Genomic DNA, 23236 nt, shown 5'->3' with positions numbered 1-23236 from the left:
GCTGTGATATAAACGCATGACATTCATCCCACACTTTACTCGATGCCTGAACCACAAATCATACTCATGCTACCCATTAACTCTAAACCCATTACACACCTATGATATCCCCAGTCACTATAGAAACGCTGAGCATACTCAAGCCACTCTTACTGGGATTTAATTAATATTCACATCTTCTCTCCAATACTAAGTTCATGAAATTCCCTTCCATAAAGTCACAGGAATACTGACGCTCATATTGCAGTCATACTGCAGGTTCACTCATATTCAACCTTTTTTCCACACTGACACTACAGATCACTTCATAAGATACACTATGGAAACAGCATTTAGCAGAAACACCAATGCACATCCTTTCAATGTAAACAAAACTCGTTTATTGATATAAAAGTGATGCAGTCAACAGTAATGAACCAATTAAGTGCAGCTGGGCACTTGTAGATACCAAAACACCAGCAAGAAAATCTGTGATCAGTTTCCAGTCATCTCACCCCATGAAAGAACTCTGGGCTGTGCATTATGCTGGCCTCTCTAACTGCACTGTTTTCTCTAACAAGTTCTCCAAACTACCTTAGATTCCATTTCTTCACTTGATTTATTATCCTCGTGGATTAGAAGAACTTTCAGATTGTGTCACTAAGTGCGAGAGAGGCTGCACTCCCATCACAGTGAGACTGTCATGACCTCAAACTGGCTCCCTGGCTGCAGGGCCTGGAGTTAGAAAAAGAAATGAGTCAAGTAGGTACTTACATTTAAGCTAATAAAAAAGGTGGGTTGATGTGAAAGATGCTGATGTGTGGGGCTTTGAGGGAGTGTGGCTGAAGGACTCTGTAGAGTGAGTCAAGGAGAGGCAGGAGGTCTTCACCTCAGAAAGACCCTAAAAGAACATTACTCAACTTTGGTAACACTCTTTCTGGTGGACAGTTTATTTTACCACGGATTTCCCACTTTTTGAATTCCCACAGGTGTCAGAGTGGAATAAGAAACCTTCTCCAACAGTTGCTCTTGCGTGCCAATAGGAGGCCACATTAGACACTGAGGCAGCCTCATCCCACCTCCCGAAGTGACGTTGAGGAGACATATATAGGCACCAACATCCATCTACAAAAACCCATTCAATGCCCTCCGGTGTCGAGCATCAGTAACAGATGAAGAACCACAACAACGTGAGGAATGTAACATAGAACATTGTTAAAGCTAAGAGGTCCACTGCACAGAATGTGGAGAAGGGGCAGAGTGTCCACCAGAAAGAATGCTGCAAAATGTAAGTGACTTGTTCTTCCAATGGATACTTCTAGTTACAGATTCCTCACCTTTTCAACAGAAACCAAAGCAGTAGCTCCCACGAGGTGGAGGGTCTGAGGAGTGGACTTCACACCAGGAAATCCATCACGACCGAGCAGAAAAATGGCTGTTGATGCAGAAATGTTAAGGAAATCGCATTAGGTTCCAGCCAGTGCCATATTCCCAACACCTCCTGGCACAGCACACATGATCCCACACTGCCCTGTTTGTTGCAGTGTGACATGGCAGTTGAGTTTTCTCTCAGAACTTACACAGGGCTCCCCTTGATAGAAGGCAGAAAGGTACTGAAAGCCAGGTGGGTTACACACAGCACCAAAGGACTGATGTGGTGCCTCTGCTCCAGCAGAGACCAGAGGCATCTGATCCTGACCTCATCCATGTTGCTACTCAGTTAACATCAAACACATCCATCACCACTGTGACCCCTGGATAGGGTATGGAGAAATGGCCCACAGTTGGTATCCTTCATCCACCATTGACTCTTCCAACACCAGGCATTCCAAGCCAGAACCCAGGAACAAGTCTAAAATACCGGCCTTACATATGGCACATCACAGACTCACTGAGTGTACACCAGCTCTGAATGCCAGCTGTGTTGAAAGCAGCCCCCATAAAGGGAATCTTTTGAACTCATTGAAAATGTGATATTGGTTCATTGACGGAGAACCCCTGGGAATATACTAACAAGCTAGCCATCAACCAGTCTTTCAGGATGACAGTGACAAGCCTGCCTTCAACAGCCAGTCATCGCAGCTCAATACGTGCCCTCATGATCTGGGGAGATGAGCTGCAACCACTGCCATCACCTTTGTAAATATCCACTGCGCCAAGGTGAGGCCAAACAAAGTGTTCTTTTTATCCCCCCAATATGGGCACAAGAAAGTAAACACCATCTAGTCCCCAGGAACTAAGGCAGAGAAGACCTGGGCTACTGAGCAACCCGAACTTGTCCTTCTGAAAGAGGGTGTTTCTGAAGTCTTTCTTGGGGGCCAAGAAATAACAGGAGGGGTACCCTTCGCCCCTCCCTATGGCGCCCTTGGCTAGTAATGAGTGAACCTCTGTGAAGAAATGCTCTGCTGAGTCGGAGTAAAAATAGGAGACACTGGAGGAGATGCTGATAGAGGGGAAGGGTGTAATATCCAGGACCCACAGGTAGGAAGCAACTGAACACCAGCTGAGCAGGTAAAAATATATTCTGCCCCTAAATGGCTGCGTTATCTCAGTTGAGATCTCAAGACCACTCCCATTTTAGAGGTTAAATATAGTTCATTATCAGTTAGTGAGGTGCCAACACATTGTCTGATTCCTTCTCACTGTGCAGCACATTTACAGTGTCTGAACCAGAGCAGAAAAGGGCCTCAAAGTGTGGCATATCCTAACTCCGAGGCAAAGGGAGTTCCGGAGAATTCTGCGTGTTAGTAATCTCGTAACAAGGCACTGGTTGTGAATTCGCTGAACTCGGCTCTGGATACCTGGTCGATGTCTGGGTCAGATCCAGAACCAGCACCTCTGCAGCTGGGGCTGGATCAGCCAGAACGGGGGAAGCCTTCAGCAAAGGAGCCGGAGCATGTCTGCACCAGGGATGGTCCCACCAATGCAAGTCCAGCAGATCCAGGGAGTCAGTCACCAGCATCTACCTCCTGCAGAAATGGCCTGGCTTGAAGATTGTAGTCTTCAGGGAGGAGCATGTCTGCACCAGGGATGGTCCCACCAATGGAAGTCCAGCTGGGGATCCCAGCAGATCCAGGGAGTCAGTCACCAGCATCTACTTCCTGCACAAATGGCCTGGCTTGAAGATTGTAGTCTTCAGGGAGGAGCATGTCTGCACCAGGGATGGTCCCACCAATGCAAGTCCAGCTGGGGATCCCAGCAGATCCAGGGAGTCAGTCACCAGCATCTACTTCCTGCACAAATGGCCTGGCTTGTAGCGTGTAGTCTTCAGGGAGGAGCATGTCCGCACCAGGGATGGTCCCACCAATGGAAGTCCAGCTGGGGACCCCACCAAATCCAGGGAGTCAGTAACCAACTTCTACGTCCTCCAGAAATGGCCTGGCTTGAAGCTTGCAGTCTTCAGGGAGGAGCATGTCCCTAGCACACTATTACTGAAAATAGCCACAAAGGTTGATGAGCAAACCTCCAGAGGGGAGTCAAAGGGCACAGAAAGGAATGAACTGTGGGACCGATACATAGCTGGGCACTTCTGTAGGCACAGCAAAGTCACCTTAAACATTGATGGAAGCATCCACCAGATAACAGGAGCAATTACTGGGACAAGTTCCTCTGTTCACTCTACATCTAGAGAAATGCAAAAGGTGAGAACTCTGCAGGTAGAAGTATCCTTCCAAAAATCATCTTGTCACTTCCCTCCAATGCATACTCTCTCCCTTCCCAGTGTTTGAAAGTTTTATCGTGGACTGAGTGGGAGAGGCATGGCTACACCTGGGATAGTAAGTGGACTGTGCCCGCGCAACATTTGGTACGGGAATGAGTACTTCACTGGTATGAATGGCGCCAGGTGACAGAGAAAGCAGATTGGAGTGCCACTGCTGGGGTTGGGAGGTGTACGTTAGTATGTCTTCGGGTGTGAAAAGGAGCGTTAACAAAGGCCCCCTCCTTACCTCCAATGGAAACTGATGCATTGGGTCTTTATGAGACACAACTGTGCACAAGTACTCACGTATGAGATGGAAGTGCAACGAGAAAGTGTGCAGAAGTGTTGATCTTCATATCCTCATGATCATCATGAAAAACTCAGTACAACGTAAGTTTAAGCGCAAGGGTCAGTATCTTTGTAGACATCAGTGACATCACCCCAACTGCATCAAGAAGAACTAACGCCAACTTAGAGGGTGGTGCAATGAATTGTTTCCATAATGGGACTGAATGTGGGGAACAAAAAGTGCAGAATATCTGTGCCCGTCTTCTGAGCCAGGATGGCACCCCCAGAATCAGTGTCATGCAGAGCGTGGAGAAGGGTCACTGACTGATAAGTTATACCTAGGCTGCATACCCTTTAGGGGGGAATCAGGGCATCAGAGTAGGCAACACTAATAAAAATGAGGACAACAGAAGGTTGGTCAGAGACAATGCCAGACAGAGGGCCACCATGTGAGGAAGGATATCAGATCTTTCTTGAAACAAACATTTATGTGCTTTACGTGGACAGCTGAAGGTAAGGGATTTCAGACCTTGGTATCACCATTTCCACAAAGTTTAGGAACTTCTGTTCTCTCAATTTCAGGCATCCTCAAAGAATGAAGGTTTACAAAGTGTGACTTCAATGCAGGAGGACCCGCCAAGGACAGTACAAGTGAAACTTCAGCTTTTGATGCCACCAGCACTAACGGTGGGCTGCCCAGGCGTCTGCACATGACATCCTGAAGTGAATTCCAAATTAAACCAGTAGAGGAGTTTAATTATACGTCACAGACCCCCTAATAGGCTGGCTGTTCAGTTTTTGCCACCTGAGCATCATGAAGTTGCTTATTTTGGTGATTCAAGCACAGAGAATGTTCAAAGGCTTTAATGGTGCATGAAAGCAGAAAGAGGCCAGTCCAGAAGCCCATGTTTCTCCTCTTCCTTTCTCACTCGGTGTTCGCCAAGAATAGGCAGACTGGAAGAAGGACCCAAGCTGAGGGGTGGGGAGAGATCCTGGTGGGCTCCTTCACCAGCAGCTGCTTTGCAGTCAGGTCAAGAGCCCGTCAGAAAGTATCTAAATTGTATGATGCCCAGGTCTGTAGGTGGCAACCAAACGTCTAAAGCAGGATGACTTGAGGAAGGTGACGACAGGCTCAAGAAGAGAGAAAAGGAATGGGGTGAGAAGTTCCCGCTGGTTGAGTTGACGGAGGATGCTCTACAAGAGTGGTCCAAAGTGTTGGGTTCAGAGGTTGATGACACGTCAAACAGGAAGATCGAGCATGTTCTCTCAGTGAATCGTCTGCCAGGTTACGCTGCTGTGACTGCGTGCGAAGGGGGTTCAAGACTGAGTGAGGAGGGTAGGAGGCTCATGGTGTAAAGTGACATATAGACTCCAATCCAAGAGTACCGTGGGCCGACACTGGGGTGGAGGGCTTCCCATCTGACTGCACAACAGAGAGATCTGCAACAGGAACTGGAGTTTATTTCATCTAACAGTGCAAGATTCAACCTGAGGGTTAGAGAGAGTTGTCTCTCAATGCTGACAGAACACGCAATGGTGGCTGAATAAGAGGGTTCATGGACAACATATTCTTGTGTATGAGAGCAATCGAGAGGGTTAACATGATAGACTGCGTGGGATTGTGGGAGTCAAAGACTGGATACTGACCCTCACTCTGTAAGGCAGGAGGGTCAGGAGCTAGAGGAAAGTACTTATCATTGTGGGTTGGGAAGTGCTCTCTGGTTTAACAGATGAAAGTAGAATGAGGGACAGATACGGGTATCCTGATCAAAAGGTGGGCAGTTCTACCAGGAGGGAGCACAGAAAATACAACCTTTACGTAGAAGAATAGAATATCTGTACAAACCCATCTATATACAAAACACACACGATGCTTTCTATGATATGGGCAGGTGGTACATTTACACTTACCCATAAGAGACAAAAATATACATCCCAAGCATAAGACCAGGAAGGTACAATCTTCCAATCCGAGAACAGTTCTCTTTCTACTTAGAACTGCTGATGAACCACAGGGCAGTATAGTTGGGAAGAGTACACTGCAGGGCAGGTGATTACAGGCTGCCCCATGCAGTAGTAATACTGGGACACCACTGCAGGGCAGGAGGGAGTGGCACTGTGGTACACGTGGCAGTACTCCGCTGCAGGGCAGAATAGTTACCACAAAGAGTGAAACCGGCTGGGCTGAACTGCAGGGCAGAAAGATTCTGCAAGGTAACACAGCGAGGAGGGCAGCACTGCAGAGGGCAGCAGGACAGAGGGCAGCACACCTACCAGGACCACACACAAGGCAGGACGATGCTTGATGCCTGCCCCTCTGACAGAACCTCTGTGCAGGGCAGTTGAGCGGGCAGGCCTCCAGAATGGGCATTTCAAGGAGGCAGGGCTGTCAGAGGTCATCTTGTTTGAAGTACTGGTTCAGGTGGGGTTGCGAGATGGCCAGTATTTTAATGACACAACCACTATTTTCATGCTCAGGCCACTTAAAATTATGGGTAAATCAGCAAAAGCAAGTGTTTATCCACTTTGAAAAATAAACCTGAAACAAATACAAAAATAAATTACTTGAGATGTATTTTAGAGTTGTTTAAACTATCCAAAATGATTATTAAAAAAGCTGCAGCCTTGACCACGTTAGAAGTTAGTACATATGATTTTACACAAAGTCTTTTTGAAGTACCATCGCCTGGCTCCTAGAGAATCTCTAAACACAAAGAACTGACCCAGACGTTTCACCCAGAAAGGACTGTGGGTTTGGGTCTTCAGAAGGGCGTGCGAGCTCAGGCTGCAGTCTTCGGGGGCAGGGAGGTGGAAGTAATTCTCCAGAACAGAAAGGTCAGCGTAGTAGGCGTCAGTACAGGAAGTCGAAGGGTGTAGTGTCCTCCGCTGATTGAGTCAAATACTTCCAGTTAAGGCAACTGAGTGAAGAATCCTGCCACACAGAGTGCTGTGGGTAAACGCCAGGACAGTCTGTTAAAAACCCCACAGTGCAGAGCATTTCAGGGCAAAGCTTCCAGTTCAGAGAGGTTGGACCAGAATGGTCTGTAGATCATCACAGCAGAAAGCCTTCCAAGCCATGGCAGGTTTGCATGTGAGGTTAGTTGTGTTAAACGCGTCAGCTGCAGGATTATTGCTTAAAGAGGCAGCGGAACAGGATTCCTGACGCGACAGGTCCTCCGCGGTGGAGATCTCAGCAGGAAAGAGATCCCAGGAAGTCATGTCCACACAGAGCAACATCTTGGGGTACCCAAGGTCCTCCGAGCAGGAGGAACACACAGCAGGGAGAAACACCAAGAGGACGTCAGGTTCCAGTCACCTGGCTGTTGTCACCTCTGAGACCTGTGAGACAAAACAGAGTCAGCACAGTGGTCAGGGCAGGAGAGCAATCTAAACCCAGAGCCTAGTGACAAAGACATACAACACAGGGAGAGCCTTGGTATAATGACCACACATGCAGGTGCACATAGGTTCATCGAGTAGATTCCCTCGCGCCACATCCCACTACAGCCGTACACTAGGCCGCCCTTTCAAGTCAAGCAGGGCTTGTCTAAAGACACACCAAACTAGCACATTCTTTGATATCCAGGAAAAGACACCAGTGAGGTTTTATCTTCTAAGAAAACTCCAATTAGGACATTATTTGTTAGGAAAAGCTTTTAGAACATGTCCTAAGCGTGGCTACGATTTGAGAGCTGTGAGATCTGTCCCTCTGCCTGACACTTTTGGACAGACCTCTGTGTTTTTCTCCAGGGAGCTCATCTATCATATAAACCCATCGAAGGTGCGCTCTATGCTTTATATTTTAGTCAAAATAAGAGCTGGGATCCCTATCCTGAGAGAAAGTGGCTACTGCCCTCTCAGCCCAGGTTGTGAAGTGACTGGCATCCCTATCCTGAGAGAGAGTGGCTACTGCCCTCTCAGCCCAAGCTGTGAGGTGACTGGCATCCCTATCCCGGGAGAGAGTGGCTACTGCCCTCTCAGCCCGGGTTGTGAAGTGACTGGCATCTCTATCCCGGGAGAGAGCGGCTACTGCCCTCTCAGCCCAGGTTGTGAAGTGACTGGTATCCCTATCCCGGGAGAGAGTGGCTACTGCCCTCTCAACCCAGGTTGTGAAGTGACTGGCATCCCGGGAGAGAGCGGCTACTGCCCTCTCAGCCCGGGTTGTGAAGTGACTGGCATCCCTATCCCGGGAGAGAATGGATACTGCCCTCTCAGCTTGGGCTGTGTAGTGGAAGTGACTGGTATCCCTATCCCGGGAGAGAGTGGCTACTGCCCTCTCAACCCAGGTTGTGAAGTGACTGGCATCCCGGGAGAGAGCGGCTACTGCCCTCTCAGCCCGGGTTGTGAAGTGACTGGCATCCCTATTCCGGGAGAGAGTGGCTACTGCCCTCTCAGCCCGGGTTGTGAAGTGACTGTGCATCCCTATCCCGGGAGAGAGCGGCTACTGCCCTCTCAGCCCAGGTTGTGAAGTGACTGGCATCCCTATCCAAAGAGAGAGTGGCTACTGCCCTCTCAGCCCAGGTTGTGAGGTGATTGGCATCCCTATCCTGAGGGAGAGTGGCTACTGCCCTCTCAGCCCAAGCTGCAAGGTAATTGGCAGTGTGATAATAGAAGGAGCCCGGGACTCTTTACTATACACCTGTGGAGTGCCTGCTCCTGATTGGCTCATGAGACTGGCACACTCCTAGGGCTGGGGATCATCTACCTTTCATCTACTCTCTAACAGCTGTTCTTTGTAGCAGTGCCTTTCACAAAGATCTTCTTCTCTATTAGGTGGACTTTCTTTTCACCCTTTTGTCCCATCTGGGTTTTACCAAAGATTTTGCTGCTTTACTCTTTCTGGCAGACTTAGTAACTATGTCTGTTTGCTGCTAAGTGCAGACAATTCTAGGGCATGTAGGGCCAGGCCTGGTGCATGTTTGAGACACATCTTTCCTTGCCCCTTATTTACAATTACATTTAGCCTTAAATATTAGGAGTGTAGCTTAATATCATGCCTATGGTTAAGGTTAGGCCCAAAACCCTTTGCAGATTAAACCCAACTCCAAGTGTTCTGCAGCTCCTTGTTGCTGTCTGGACTTTTTACAAGTCTCCACCTGAACATTTAGTAAGTACCTGAGAAGATCCTGTGCTGCTGCTTTTCACAGCCATGAGCTCACATCTAGGGTTTGCCTCTGTGTGCCTTCTGTGGTTACCTCTTTTAATCAATATTTCTCTTTTGATCTCTGCATTTGTTTGCAACCTTTAGGACCAGCTTTTCATCCATGACTCAACTGTCCTTCCTGAGCCTGCTCTTCCTAACAGACCTGCAAGTTCCACATTCCTGGTTGTAAGACTTAATCTACATTTTGGTTAACAGAACTCCAATCTCTAAAAGCATTTTCTTAACAAGCAGAGACTAAACCCGCCTTAAGCAGATAACACCAGGTAAGTGTCCTCCTTCTAAACAAGTCCAGGATAAACCAACGTCTGCCAGCTAGCATTGGCCAAATAAATTACATTAATGCTCTCAAACAAACCACTGTAGGCTATTCTCTGCCAGATAGGGGCGAGTAATACATTCTTGAGTGACGCAAATTTATAACGGGAATACAGAGTAAAGATGAAACTTCTCTTCTTGGCTCTAAGAATCCATCACCACTTCTTCTGCCTAGAATCCACGACAGAAGAGACCAGGCTCCGGATGATACCTACCACTGCTGCTTGGAAGCAGAGAAACCCTTCATTTGGCTCACTTTAAAGACCAACACTACTGCGTACCGAGGAAAGTGTTGCAATCAACAATGGCTACTCGTAGGATATAAAAGAAGTAGGTTTATTAGCTTAGTTGTAGGTTACAGATAAAGCCCCACCAGGAGCAGCATCCTGCCGCTCGGCCCTTCTCACCCCAACTCTCCACTCATCCAAACACTGTCCACATTCAACCATACAATGACCTCTCTCACCGGCTGAGCAGCAGGGAGCATTAAGGGAGTGGGGAGAATGCATGAGATAGAAAGAGGCCACAACACTTCTCCCCCTTATGAAAACAATGAAATATTCAACAGAATGGAAAACGGCAAAACACCCCATCAACTGTCCTCTGAAATTATGAGTACCACCCCATTGAAATAAACAGAACAGTTTAATAAGCGCTCCCTGCTTAACTTCAATACTCCAACGGGAGGTAAGATGCTAAAACACAGGAAATCAATACATTCCACAAATGCACAATAGGAGTGTACAAATAACTCACATTTCCTTGCTCACCCAACAGAGAACGCTAACTACCTGTTCCCCTCCACAAAACAGGACCAGCCGGTTGCCTTCCACAACTCAACACTCAACAGAGTCTCTTCCACCTCTACTGCATTGGGGTGCAACCACGAACTCCCATCACCCTATGCTCAAACAGGACCAGGGTTTCACCTACCCTCTACTGCATTGGGATGTCACCACTTACCCCCTTAACATTGAGCCTATAACAATGCCCCACATCCTTAACCCTGTAGGAAGGATTGGCACACATCACTGGGGTGCACCCCCTCAACATTGGGCTTAACACACTGCCCCTACTGTTTGACCCCATAGGAAGGATTAACACATCACTGAGTTGTACCCTCCTTAACATTGGGCTTAACACACTTCCCCCACTGCTTGACCCCATAGGAAGGATTGACACACATCACTGAGGTGTACCCCCTTAACATTGGGTTTGGCACACTGCCCCACGTCCTTGACCCCTTAGGAAGGATTGACACACATCGCTGGGGTGTACCTCCCTTAACATTGGGCTTAACACACTGCCCCGCGTCCTTGACCCCATAGGAAGGATTGGGACATATCGCTGGGGTATACCCCCTAAAGAGTGGGCTTAACACACTGCCCCCACGTCCTTGACCCCATAAGATGCATTGACACATATCAATTTGGGTGCACCCCCTTAACATTGGGCTTAACACACTGCCCCACGTCCTTGACCCCTTAGGAAGCACTGACATATCACTGGGGTGTACCCTCCTCAACATTGGGCTTAAAACACTGCCCCCATGTCCTTGGACCAATAGGAAGGATTGTCAAAAACACAATCCAAAATACGGACTAAGATACTAATATCACAACATTAAAATGTTACTCTGTACGTGGCTTTAGCATCCAAATTAGCACCTCAAATTATATGTCTCTAAAAACTTCAGCCCAATATGTGCACACAAAATATGGTAAGCAAAATTTCATGTTGAAATAGCATTAGGGTGCACCTCCCATGTATAACATACATGCCACGACTCAACAACTTTAAAACATGTCAGTAACGGCATAACATTTCTCAATTCAATACAGCATTACAAATTAATTTCAGCAGTGGCAAGCATTGTCAGCATAAACATAACACTACTCAATTCATCCCAAGGCATCTTTAAAATCCAGCATTGCAGCACTGAAAAATACGCTCAAGCAATGTTTGCTATTGAGTAAAATGCACATGGCAGCATATCCAAAGTTAAATTACTCTCCGGAATGGTCAAATGCTCCATGCCAGGGAGCGACTTCTCACCTGAATACACCATCACTGTACATTTTATTCCATTTGAATGCACGCACAGTTCTATATTCTCGTACGAAAAATTGGCACACATGTTCTCCACTGCACATAAGTTGTTACCATGCTCTAGTCTTCCTCTCAGAAAACTTCCCAGGAACAGGTCAGATGCCCAATGACCTCCCTTGCAGAATAGGGGGTGGAGAAACTCTGCAACCCAGTCAACAGTTACTCACAATGTGTGCCCTTAAGCACAGCGCTTCAAGTGCGCAGGTTCACTGATCACTCTTCAGATCGTGTTTAAATGCTGACACCAGCTGTTCCCCCAACTGACTTTCCACTAGGTTGCCAAATGTTCAGTGCCACACATTTTTAACTCAGTACACAAGCAGTTCAGCAGACCACTTCCTCAATACACCCAGTCCATACAAGCAGGTACAACAGGTCTGGCTCCGGGCACAGCTGAGCAGACCACCTTCTCAATCTGCGGGCTACTGCAATTCCTGTTTGCTGCGCACCGAGTAGATTTAACAGCTTGCCTTGAAGTTAAACAGGTCACACGCCCGCTAACTTCTGTTGAGTACAGGCCACAACAGAAATAACTGCTCAAGAGAACAAAGCACCAAACCAGCACCAGTCACACAAAGCACTTTGGGCCTAATTTATATTTCAGCCGATGAGTTACCGGATGTCCTGTCCGCCGATATAAACCATATAGGATATAATGGCATATATATTTCGGAGGATGGGATATCGGTCACCGTTGTGACGGAGTGACTCATCTGCTGAAATATAAATCTGTCCCTTTATCTCTCTCCTACGAGTGATCACCACGCCCAGGATGACCGCTTTCTCTGAAGGTGGAAAGGACTTTCAAAAGGCAGCAACTACAGCCACCTCCAGAAATGTACTCAGAAAGGGGAACGCTGAAGTAGCAAGAGGTGAACATCCTAGGGTAGAACAGCATGACTGAGATCAAGAGAACATCCAACATGAGCAGAAAGCGCAACAAAAGCACCGCCAGACTCTATGTTCTTTGTTGCTGCCCCGAAGACCAGAGCCACATCTGATCAAGCAATGCTGTATCAATCAATCTATAATAGATTATTGATATTTTCAAAAACTACAGAAAAGAAAATTAAAGACTTGTGTTTGCAAAATGAACGTAAAAAACCTTGGAAAAGCCAATGGGTCTAACTTGCATTTGAATTTCTAACTAAAATTGTTAAATAGAAAAAAGCATGCTGCAGTGAATAAACAAAAGAAAAAAATATTTATTTATGTACAATGCACTCATGAGGAAAACTATTTAATTTGTATGATTTAGTGTATTTTAAATGTAAAATAGTCATGCAAGCACTCTTTAGGAGGTGAAATACAACCAACAGATAAAGCCAACACTTTGTATGTTTAGGAATTGCAGATGCCTGCACTGTCAACCAGACCTAAAAATGGATGTGAAATCATATCAGCAACAAGTAAGAAGGATGCAGATACAAACTCAAAAGGCATCTTTCATCAATCATCCTTGAACGCTCCCTAAAAAGATTGCACACCAGCACTTCATTTCACAATTTACCTCTATCCTGCTCAACTACCAGCTCCCACTGCTTGGATGGTAGGAACCAAGAACAGCTACTTCCCAGGAACCTGTAGACTTTGTTGACCTGCATTCAATGTCCACTCTGTTACAACTGCTGCCGGTTATCCTGCACTACCAGTTCAGTTAGTCAAGGATTTATGAAGTACGGCAAATCACCCATGAGGGTCTAATGTGTTCATTAGAAAGCCAGTTGGATTTTTCTACATAAACACATAGTCCATGATAGAATTGGGTTACTATGGAAATCCCTCCAAATTAGGAGGGGATCCACCGGTGGAACATAGCCCACCACAGATGAGGGATGTACTTCAACAGGAAGAAGCAGTGTACTCACACAGAAAGAAGCGCTGAAGGTTTTTACTTGAACCTCCGGAGATGAAGTACGTCCAGGCTCCTGTGCCGATCATTATGAGGTAAGCAGGGACCAGGGTAGCCACGTAGAGCGGATTCAAGAACGTCTGGAAGAAAGCAAATGTTTAGATGTTATGGTCTTCAGAGGAGCTTGAAGTGCTACCAAATGAGACCGACTGAGCGGATGTGTATGTGAATCTTCAGGAAAGTACAGGCGTAAGGTTACGACAAGGTGTTTCAGCACACACCTGGCCTGAGTCACAAGTGTAAACTTACACAGAAGTGTAAGTTTACACTTGTTTTAGTAATGTTACTACTGTTTATTCACAAACTACAAGTGCGATTTTACAACTAGCAATTGTGCTAGCAGTAAAACATTGCACTTGTATAAATACTACTAGTGAAATTACACACAGTTTGTGAATACCAAAAAGTAGTAAAGTTACTACAGAAAGTACAAACTTACACAGAAGTGTAATTTTACCTTTGTGAGTCGGGCCCAGAGACGTGTAGTGTTGTGGTTGCACAAGAGCTGCAATAGTTGACTTAGGGTACTGCTTGTACCACTTCAGCTGTAGTGCTGCTCAGGGGTGTGGTCTTCAGGTTTTTGTCTAGAGTAGCTACAGATGCAGTTTATGGCTATTAAAAGGGAAAAAGATGATGTGTGAATTTCATTGTTGCTATGTAGATTTGGCAGCTCTCCTCTGCCCTACCTTTGCCGGACTGCGTTGTGTTGCTCGGCTCTTCTAACAATGGTCTTCCTACAGAGAAGGTCCGGTTGCCTAAGGCTGCTGCAGAGGTTGACCAGACCTGTGCAGGAGATGTTGCAACGAGGCGAGTGACAACGAAAGGTGAGAAGGTGTTCTGTGGAATGGTGAGATGACTGCTGGATGGAGTTATTGGACAGCTTTGGTGCTTTGCTGTCGTAGATAAGTTGTACTGGAATGACTGGAATGGAGGTGCGTGACAGCGAACAAGGGATGGTGGGTTGGTTGAACTGTGCAGGCCAGTGGTGGCGCTGGCACAGGAGAAAGGCAGGGCGAGCACGACTGGGAGAGGAGAAAGCTGGATGTGGTGCTGTGGTGCGTAGTTGTACACTCAGTGCAGCAATTGTTAAGCCATGTCATGTGATGGCCTTAGAGTGTGGGGACAGGGGTGTGAGTGAGTTTGATGTGGTTATGCTGCTGCAGTGGGTGTTGATGCCGGTGCCCCCTGGCACAAAGGCAATATATACCCAATAACCATGAAGCCACCCTCCTCCCATGTTCTACAGTGGCCCTCAGTCTTCACTCCCATCATGTCACTGCATTGTAAGGTGCTCACAGTTGTGACCCCTAATACACACATGGGGTTTGTTGTAAGGGGGCAGGCGGTGCTGCACCCCCCCAACCGCCAGACTGGCACACTGCTTCCCGAGCTGGCAGAAGAGCAGTGAGATGGCTGGAGATGTCACAGGACAATATCGGTGTATGAGGTTTGTGGGCAGAACAGTAGAATGAGGTCAAGAGTAACTTGACAATGAAGTAGTGCGACAGCTGGAGGTAGAGTTGGGAGATGGCCACGAATCCATCTGTACATTACTGATTATACAGAAGAAGCAGGACCAGGGGCAGAGATGGATTATCAATTCCGCAGAAGTGATAATTGGCTTGACAATGGAGTATTCCGATGTCTGGGGATTGAGTTGGAAATTATTGAGTCTAAATAGATGAAAATTAGTGGAAACAGGTGGAGAGGGTAGTTAAAAAGTTGAGGGATGGGTGTAGAAGTGACTTAAGGTGGAGTGAGAAGTGAACTGATGCCAAAGGGGTGAGATGGCTAAGGATATAGATAAGGGATTACAGATGTCAGTGGTGAGATAGTTGAGTATGGAGTGTCTGGGATACTTTCAGATGGAAAGACAAGACAGGTGTAGATGGAGTGTAAAATGGTAGTGGGTGGAGCAACAGTGCAACTCAAACCTTTGAGTAATTGACTCTTCAGCTTGAAGGTTAAAAGGGAGGTCGTGCGAACGCTGCAGATGGAGTGGTGAGGTGTGTGTGTGGATTGTGCTGGGAGTAAAGTGTTGACCAGCTGTCTCTGCATAGATTGAGGGGTTCAGCTCTTTCACTTTAGGTCCACAATCTTCTCACTCAATTCTGCCATTTTCCTTTTTCACTTGAGGGACTCTCAACACCAGACTCCACTTTCCCTCTCTAAGATTACCTGTCTAAACACGGTGCCCGCACACTTCCCTGCTAGGTTCAGTTTCCTGCCCGCTCTACTGCTCTCCAAGTGTGTATTGTCGCAGTATCATTCCTGCATCACTCCCATGCTCAGTCCTCTTGTCCTACCTGCTTACCTGCCTAATCCCACATCCCGCCATCTGTCCACTCTGCGTGCTGCCCCCTTTCACATATAGCAAGATACACAGGATACCAAAGTAGGCGCTCATTCCATGCCCACCTGTGCATCTGGAATTTCATGCAAAATATAATTTACACATGTTCGCAATCAAACGGCAACATTCAATGCTTACATTCCTAAACTTATAACACTGATGTCAAAGGTGTACTGGAGTGATGTGATGGCCGGCAAGGACTTAGGGCCTGATCTAGTGTTTGGTGGACAGATTACTCTGTTATAAATGCGACCGATATCCGTACGTCATAATACAATTTCCATAGGATATAATGAGCTTCTAATATGGAGGACGGGATATCCGTCATGTTTGTGACAGAGTAACCCCAGCCACCAACTGTAAATCAGGCCCATAATCTTGAGATAGTTGTGGAGTGAAGAAGTTTGCAGGTCAGTGATGCAATAAGTAGAGATGGAATGCCAGGATGGCTCCGAGTACCTTAAGGTGTGGATAAGCTTTCGATTAGTGAACTGGTACTCACCAAACCCGAGACGATCAAGTGCATGATGATGACAAGAAGAAGCTCCCACCAGCACCGATTTTCACAACCGTGGAAGAAGGCAACACCCCAGAAGGTATGGAGCAGGGTCAGCACCATCGTCATGAAAGCTAGAAAAGAAGAAGTATTTATGTAAACAAACCATGAGGATATCAGACAACCAATCAGAGTACACGGCAATATAAACATTATTCAGGTCATAAGAACACAGCCAGTGCCAATGACAAAGACACCCAGCCATCACCAAAGAAATGTAATGTAATCATTGCCAAGGCATGAAGGTACAACCTCCTTCTGCCCATGACATGGAAGTACAGCCTCCCTCTGCCCATCACATGGAGATACAACCTCCTTCTGCCCATCACATGGAGATACAACCTCCCTCTGCCCATCACATGAAGGTACAACCTCCTTCTGCCCATGACATGGAAGTACAGCCTCCCTCTGCCCATCACATGGAGATACAACCTCCTTCTGTCCATCACATGGAGATACAACCTCCCTCTGTCCATCACATGGAGATACAACCTCCCTCTGTCCATCACATGGAGGTGCAACCTCCCTCTGTCCATCACATGGAGGTGCAACCTCCCTCTGCCCATCACATGGAAGTACAGCCTCCCTCTGCCCATCACATGGAAGTACAGCCTCCCTCTGCCCATCACATGGAGATACAACCTCCTTCTGTCCATCACATGGAGATACAACCTCCCTCTGTCCATCACATGGAGGTGCAACCTCCCTCTGCCCATCACATGGAGATACAACCTCCCTCTGCCCATCACATGGAGATACAACCTCTCTCTGCCCATCACATGGAGATACAACCTCCCTCTGCCCATCACATGGAGATACAACCTCCCTCTGCCCATCACATGGAGATACAACCTCCCTCTGCCCATCACATGGAGGTACAAGCTTCCCGTACCCGTGATATGCGAACGCAGCCAGTGCTAACACATCCAAGGCATGGAGATGCAGGCAATGCTCAGGACATAAGAAGGCAGCCACTGACAACATCTGGAGAAGCAGGCACTGATGAGAATGTAGGAACGCAGCCAGTGCTAATAAACAGATGCAGCCGGTGGCTAGGACATGAAGATGCCCTTTCGTGTAACAGGTTTGCAGACAGAGGTTGTATATACCACGGGTCCAGCTCTGGGACTCGTTTAAGGTACTTCATGCCTTTTTCATGTATCCCTCCCAGACTGATCAAGCCACAGGCTTTGCCCTCTGGTGTCAATAGGATTAGCAGGGTGGGGCTTGGGGCTCCCCGTCAGGTAGACTGAGAACAAAGTCACAACAGAGGGCGAGGCTTCCTCACTTAATGACATCTCACTGGTTAGCAGGCAGTGCTTAATTTGAGCCAGTGGTTTCCGGTGCTCGGCACCGGCACTTAATTGTCGACCCCAGTGCTTGTGGCAGCCTGCCACAAGGTGGTGCTGTCTGGCTAATTTCAAGATGTTCAAAACAACAGTTAATTATTAATTCACTTTACATTAAGAATGACTATTTCCTGCCACCCAAGCCATTCTTATAGCTTTGGGGGGCTGGAATAGTTTGAATTGCCCCACTTTTAGGAGTGTGATGGTTAGTAGCTGTGTTCGTACTGCCATTGGTGGCAAAGCAGGGGCAATAGGTGGTGCAAGTTGCAGTGGCCTCCTGACGAGGGGACTGGTATTTATGTTTTTTTCACATATTAAGCACTGTTGGCAGGGACATCTTAAGGATTTTGGGGGTCCGGGGCCAAACAAATTTTGAAGACCAAATGTATTTAGGGGCCAAACATATTTTGAGGGCTGCTGTTCAGAACAGCTTTGAATTTATGATCCAATTTTAGCTCTTTCATGACCTCTTTTGCCAGGTCTCTGGCGGGGCACAGGCACTGGTCCAAATTCTAAATGGGTATTTTCAATATTGTAACACAGCAACAGCTCATTAATATTACTGCAACCAATCTCTGCGGCACCCGCCCATTTCTTGCAAGTGAGGTTCTATTTTGATCTAAAATAAACTTTTTTTATGGATGCTGCATGAAACATACACACATTTCTCTGCAAAATGCCTGTAATAGACTCTCACACATCAACCACATTAAAAATAAATTAAAGAAAAACAGTATTCAAAAAAATATTTTTAAGAATGATTGAAGATCATCAGGGCAAGAATCTCTGCAGAACAGAGCTGGCTCTATCAGGGGCCCCCTGAAAGGTTGGGGCCTTGGGCCAGAGCCCACTTTGCCCCGTGCATTAAAACGTCTCTGCTGGTTGGGGGTGATAGAAGTGTATAGACTGTCCCTATGCTTCTAAGGGCCTTACGTCTCCCTCCTTCATTTCATAGCCCTCTCCTTACAATCTACATTGGTGTTTGGCCGGTTGTCTCCATCCTCCATCTTGGGTACATACAAACACACACCACCTAAAAGGGATTTTGTCCCAAAGTACTTCAGGCATACTGCCTGTTCATCATATTCCACACACGGACAGACAAGTGTCATGTTCACTTTACACAGACAGAAAACTGTGTTGTTCATTATATTCCTCACATTGACAGATAAACATCTTGTTCACTAAATTTTACAAATGGACAAACTCCTTGTTCGCTATATTCTACACAAACAGATAAACTCCTTGTTCGCTATATTCCACACGGATAAACTCCTCTCTCGCTATATTCCACATGGATAGATAAACTCCTCTCTCACATATTCCACACGGACACATAAACTCATTGTTTGCTATATTCCACATAGAAAGATAAACTCCTTGTTCACTACACTGCGCACATGGACAGATAAACTCCTTGCCTGCTATATTCCACTCAGATAGTTAAACTCCTTTTTTGCTATATTCCACACCGATAAACTCCTTGTTCACTTTATTCTACACAGACAGATAAACTCCTTGTTCGCTATATTACACACATACAGATAAATTCCTTGTGCACTATATTCCACATGGACAGATAAACTCCTTGTTCACTATATTCCACACAGACAAACTCCTTGTTCGCTATACTCCACATGGACAGATAAACTCCTCTCTCGCTATATTCCACATGGATAGGTAAACTCCTCGTTCGCTATATTCCACACGGATAGATAAACTCCTCTCTCGCTATATTCCACATGGATAGATAAACTCCTCTCTCGCTATATTCCACATGGATAGATAAACTCCTCTCTCGCTATATTCCACACGGACAGATAAACTCCTCTCTCGCTATATTCCACACGGATAGATAAACTCCTCTCTCGCTATATTCCACATGGATAAACTCCTCTCTCGCTATATTCCACATGGACATATAAACTCCTCTCTCACTATATTCCACACGGATAAACTCCTCGTTCGCTATATTCCACATGGATAGATAAACTCCTCTTTCGCTATATTCCATACGGATAGATAAACTCCTCTCTCGCTATATTCCATACGGAGAGATAAACTCCTCTCTCGCTATATTCCACACGGATAGATAAACTCCTCTCTCGATATATTCCACACGGATAGATAAACTCCTCTCTCGCTATATTCCACATGGACAGATAAACTCCTCTCTCGCTATATTCCACATGGACAGATAAACTCCTCTCTCGCTATATTTCACATGGACAGATAAACTCCTCTCTCGCTATATTTCACATGGACAGATAAACTCCTCTCTCGCTATATTTCACATGGACAGATAAACTCCTCTCTCGCTATATTTCACACGGACAGATAAACTCCTCTCTCGCTATATTCCACACGGATAGATAAACTCCTCTCTCGCTATATTCCACATGGACAGATAAACTCCTCTCTCGCTATATTTCACATGGACAGATAAACTCCTCTCTCGCTATATTTCACATGGACAGATAAACTCCTCTCTCGCTATATTTCACATGGACAGATAAACTCCTCTCTCGCTATATTCCACACGGATAGATAAACTCCTCTCTCGCTATATTCCACATGGATAAACTCCTCTCTCGCTATATTCCACATGGACAGATAAACTCCTCTCTCACTATATTCCACACGGATAAACTCCTCGTTCGCTATATTCCACATGGATAGATAAACTCCTCTCTCGCTATATTCCATACGGATAGATAAACTCCTCTCTCGCTATATTCCACACGGATAGATAAACTCCTCTCTCGCTATATTCCACATGGACAGATAAACTCCTCTTTCGCTATATTCCATACGGATAGATAAACTCCTCTCTCGCTATATTCCACATGGATAGATAAACTCATTGTTCACTACATTGCGCACATGGGCAGATAAACTCCTTGTTCACTATATTCCACACAGAGACAGATAAACTCCTTGTTAACTATATTCCACACAGATAAACTCCCTGTTCGCTATATTCCACACAAAGACTCCTCCCTACCCCCCATGCATGAGCCCTTTACTGTAGCTGGCCACAGTCAACAAGCTGCATATTAATATGCAGGCACTACAGGTTGCATTCTTTATCCAATTTAAACTGATTTTACAGTGCGTGAGACTCCAAAACAAGGGGGCTCACCCGAAAGCCTGGCTTGGTGGCTGAATAGACCAATGCATGCATTCCAGGGATCTGTGTCTGCCGTCATGGGCACAGGTTTGCACCCCAGCAGCCCCATTCTGGGTTGATCCTTCGTAAGTTGATAACATGAGCACCAGTGCATGGGGTACCAGACCTCCCTTATCAGTCAATAATGTCAAGAGAATACTCAGAGGTGAAAGCACATTCTACAAATCTGACCGCTATGGTAATTACTAATGTGTAAGAAATGGGGTATTTTCATAGCCTAGAACCCACTTTCCTTGCACAGTCTTGTTTAGCAAGAGACATTTATAACCAACACCGCCTGCAATACATCAGACCTAAGCGACTACGTTCCCAAAAAATTACAAATTGGACTTTTGGGTTAAAACAGCATTTTATTGCTGATTTTGAAAATACTGATCCTTTAGGTTGTGACTATAACAGACAGGGCCCACTGCCTTTGATTTATAGAAGGTTTGTAGGTTTTAAAGAAAGACTAGTTCTGATGCTGTAGGTGAGTGTCAAGATGTAATACCCTGGCTGAGGAGATATGACTCTCACACTGCACTTCGGTCAGGCTGACTCCGCCAGCAGCATCCCACCCATTGGGAATCTTTCATATCTGTATGTGAATGAGGAGAGACACACACTTCAAAACTAAACCGCAGTGCAGTGTTCACGGGCCCCTGGATGTTGACCCTGGGCAGTATGGGGGTGCCAAGACATTGCCCCCCACCATGTGAGGAGAGGGTCTGCACTTCTGTCCTGGGGTCCAGGCCACCATGTGTCTCCTGTGCCACCTGCAACACTCTGTTAAAGGGAAAAATAAGTAGGAACCTGTGATTCTCTCCTTTAAGTCTTTGCCAAAGCAGACCATGGGGTAGGTCTGCTTGTCTGCCGCTTCTGCATCAACAAGTTGATATTTCACCCATGACCATTGTCAGTCCGGATCATCAGCAGGAACTCCGTGGCACACATTTAGGAATGGTAGGTACAAGAAGGTTTTTTCATCCGTGTACAAACAAAGCAGCAAATAAAATCATTTAAACTATGCCACCAAAGCTGAAAGGTGGCATAAAAGCAGATCTGGACCAGGATGAACTCTGATACAGCCCAGATCACACGATGATCCTGTGAACAAAAAGGTGGGTAAAGCAACGAATCAGATTCCTACCTGAGGTCAGGAAGTAGAGGTTGGAGTCTCCGTAGATCCCCACCGTTCCTGGGCCTATCGCTTCCACCAGAATATTAATCATGGAAAAGGCACCGCTCATGATGCCAAAACCAAGGCCGGCCACTGTGGAGAGAAGCACAGTAGAGATATTGAACTGCCAACACTCTCCAACCTAAAGATCCAGTGACTGGTAGAAAAGATTCTGCTGTTATTTGTTACAGTTTATGACATTCTGTTCAGTAAGTGACTTAATGCAGAGTTGTATGCTCATGAATTATGTTACACTGTGTGTTTGTATTGTTTTGACTGGGTGTTTTATATACTTACTATTGATTAGGTGTCATTTACATTGTGCCAACCTCTCTATAGCACTGTTTGTGTTTCATCAGCATTCCAAGTTATTTGCTGCCTTAGTTTCTGGTTAATTTTGAACTTCTTTGTGGGTGTGGGTCTCAAGCTGTGATACCAGATGCCTCATTCTGTGAAGCTGGACTAGGCCTGTCTTGCGCTAGCATCGGATTCAACTTGTTCTAGAATCAGGTTTCTCTTGCTCTAGGATAAGGTTCATCTTGTTCTGGGATCAGGTTCATCTTGCTCTAGTATCAGGTTTCTCTTGTTCTAGCATCAGGTTTCCCTTGCTCCAACATCGGGTTCATCTTACTCTAGCATCAGGTTTGTCTTGTTCTAGCATCTGGTTTGTCTTGTTCTAGCATCAGGTTTCTCTTGCTCTAACTTTGAGTTCATCTTGATCTAGCATCAGGTTCATCTTGTTCTAGCATCAGGTTCGTCTTGTTCTAGCATCAGGTTTGTCTTGTTCTAGCATCAGGTTTGTCTTGTTCTAGCATCAGGTTTGTCTTGTTCTAGCATCAGGCTTGTCTTGTTCTAGCATCAGGCTTGTCTTGTTCTAGCATCAGGCTTGTCTTGTTCTAGCATCAGGTTTCCCTTGCTCTAACATCAGGTTCGTCTTATTCTAGCATCAGGTTCGTCTTGTTCTAGCATCAGGTTTCTCTTGTTCTAGCATCAGGTTTCTCTTGTTCTAGCATCAGGTTTCCCTTGCTCTAACATCGGGCTCGTCTTACTCTTGTATTGGGTTAGTCTTGCTTTCGCATTGGGTTAGTCTTACTCTCGCATTGGGTTAGTCTTACTCTCGCATTGGGTTAGTCTTGCTCTCGCATTGGGTTAGTCTTGCTCT

The 23236-nt window shown here is 46.1% G+C and overlaps 1 protein-coding gene across 1 annotated transcript in view; it reads right to left on the bottom strand.

Annotated features, from left to right (window-relative positions):
- Window positions 1-357: 357 nt before the first annotated feature.
- The window catches only part of LOC138252285 (gamma-secretase subunit APH-1A-like), a 105978-nt gene continuing 83099 nt past the window's right edge, over window positions 358-23236 (bottom strand). Inside the window, exons 4-7 of the mRNA XM_069205724.1 lie at window positions 22045-22167; window positions 16323-16450; window positions 13424-13547; window positions 358-7306 (exon numbers count right to left, since the gene is read on the bottom strand). Coding sequence (XP_069061825.1) covers window positions 7269-7306; window positions 13424-13547; window positions 16323-16450; window positions 22045-22167 — 413 coding nt within the window. The 3' untranslated portion in view covers window positions 358-7268. The remainder of the gene's footprint in view (window positions 7307-13423; window positions 13548-16322; window positions 16451-22044; window positions 22168-23236) is intronic.

Source organism: Pleurodeles waltl, chromosome 1_2 (assembly GCF_031143425.1).
Source record: "Pleurodeles waltl isolate 20211129_DDA chromosome 1_2, aPleWal1.hap1.20221129, whole genome shotgun sequence".
In the NCBI taxonomy this organism is placed as follows: Eukaryota; Metazoa; Chordata; class Amphibia; order Caudata; family Salamandridae; genus Pleurodeles; species Pleurodeles waltl.
Note: the sequence above shows the minus strand (reverse complement) of the source record. Positions and strands in the feature narration are given on the sequence as shown.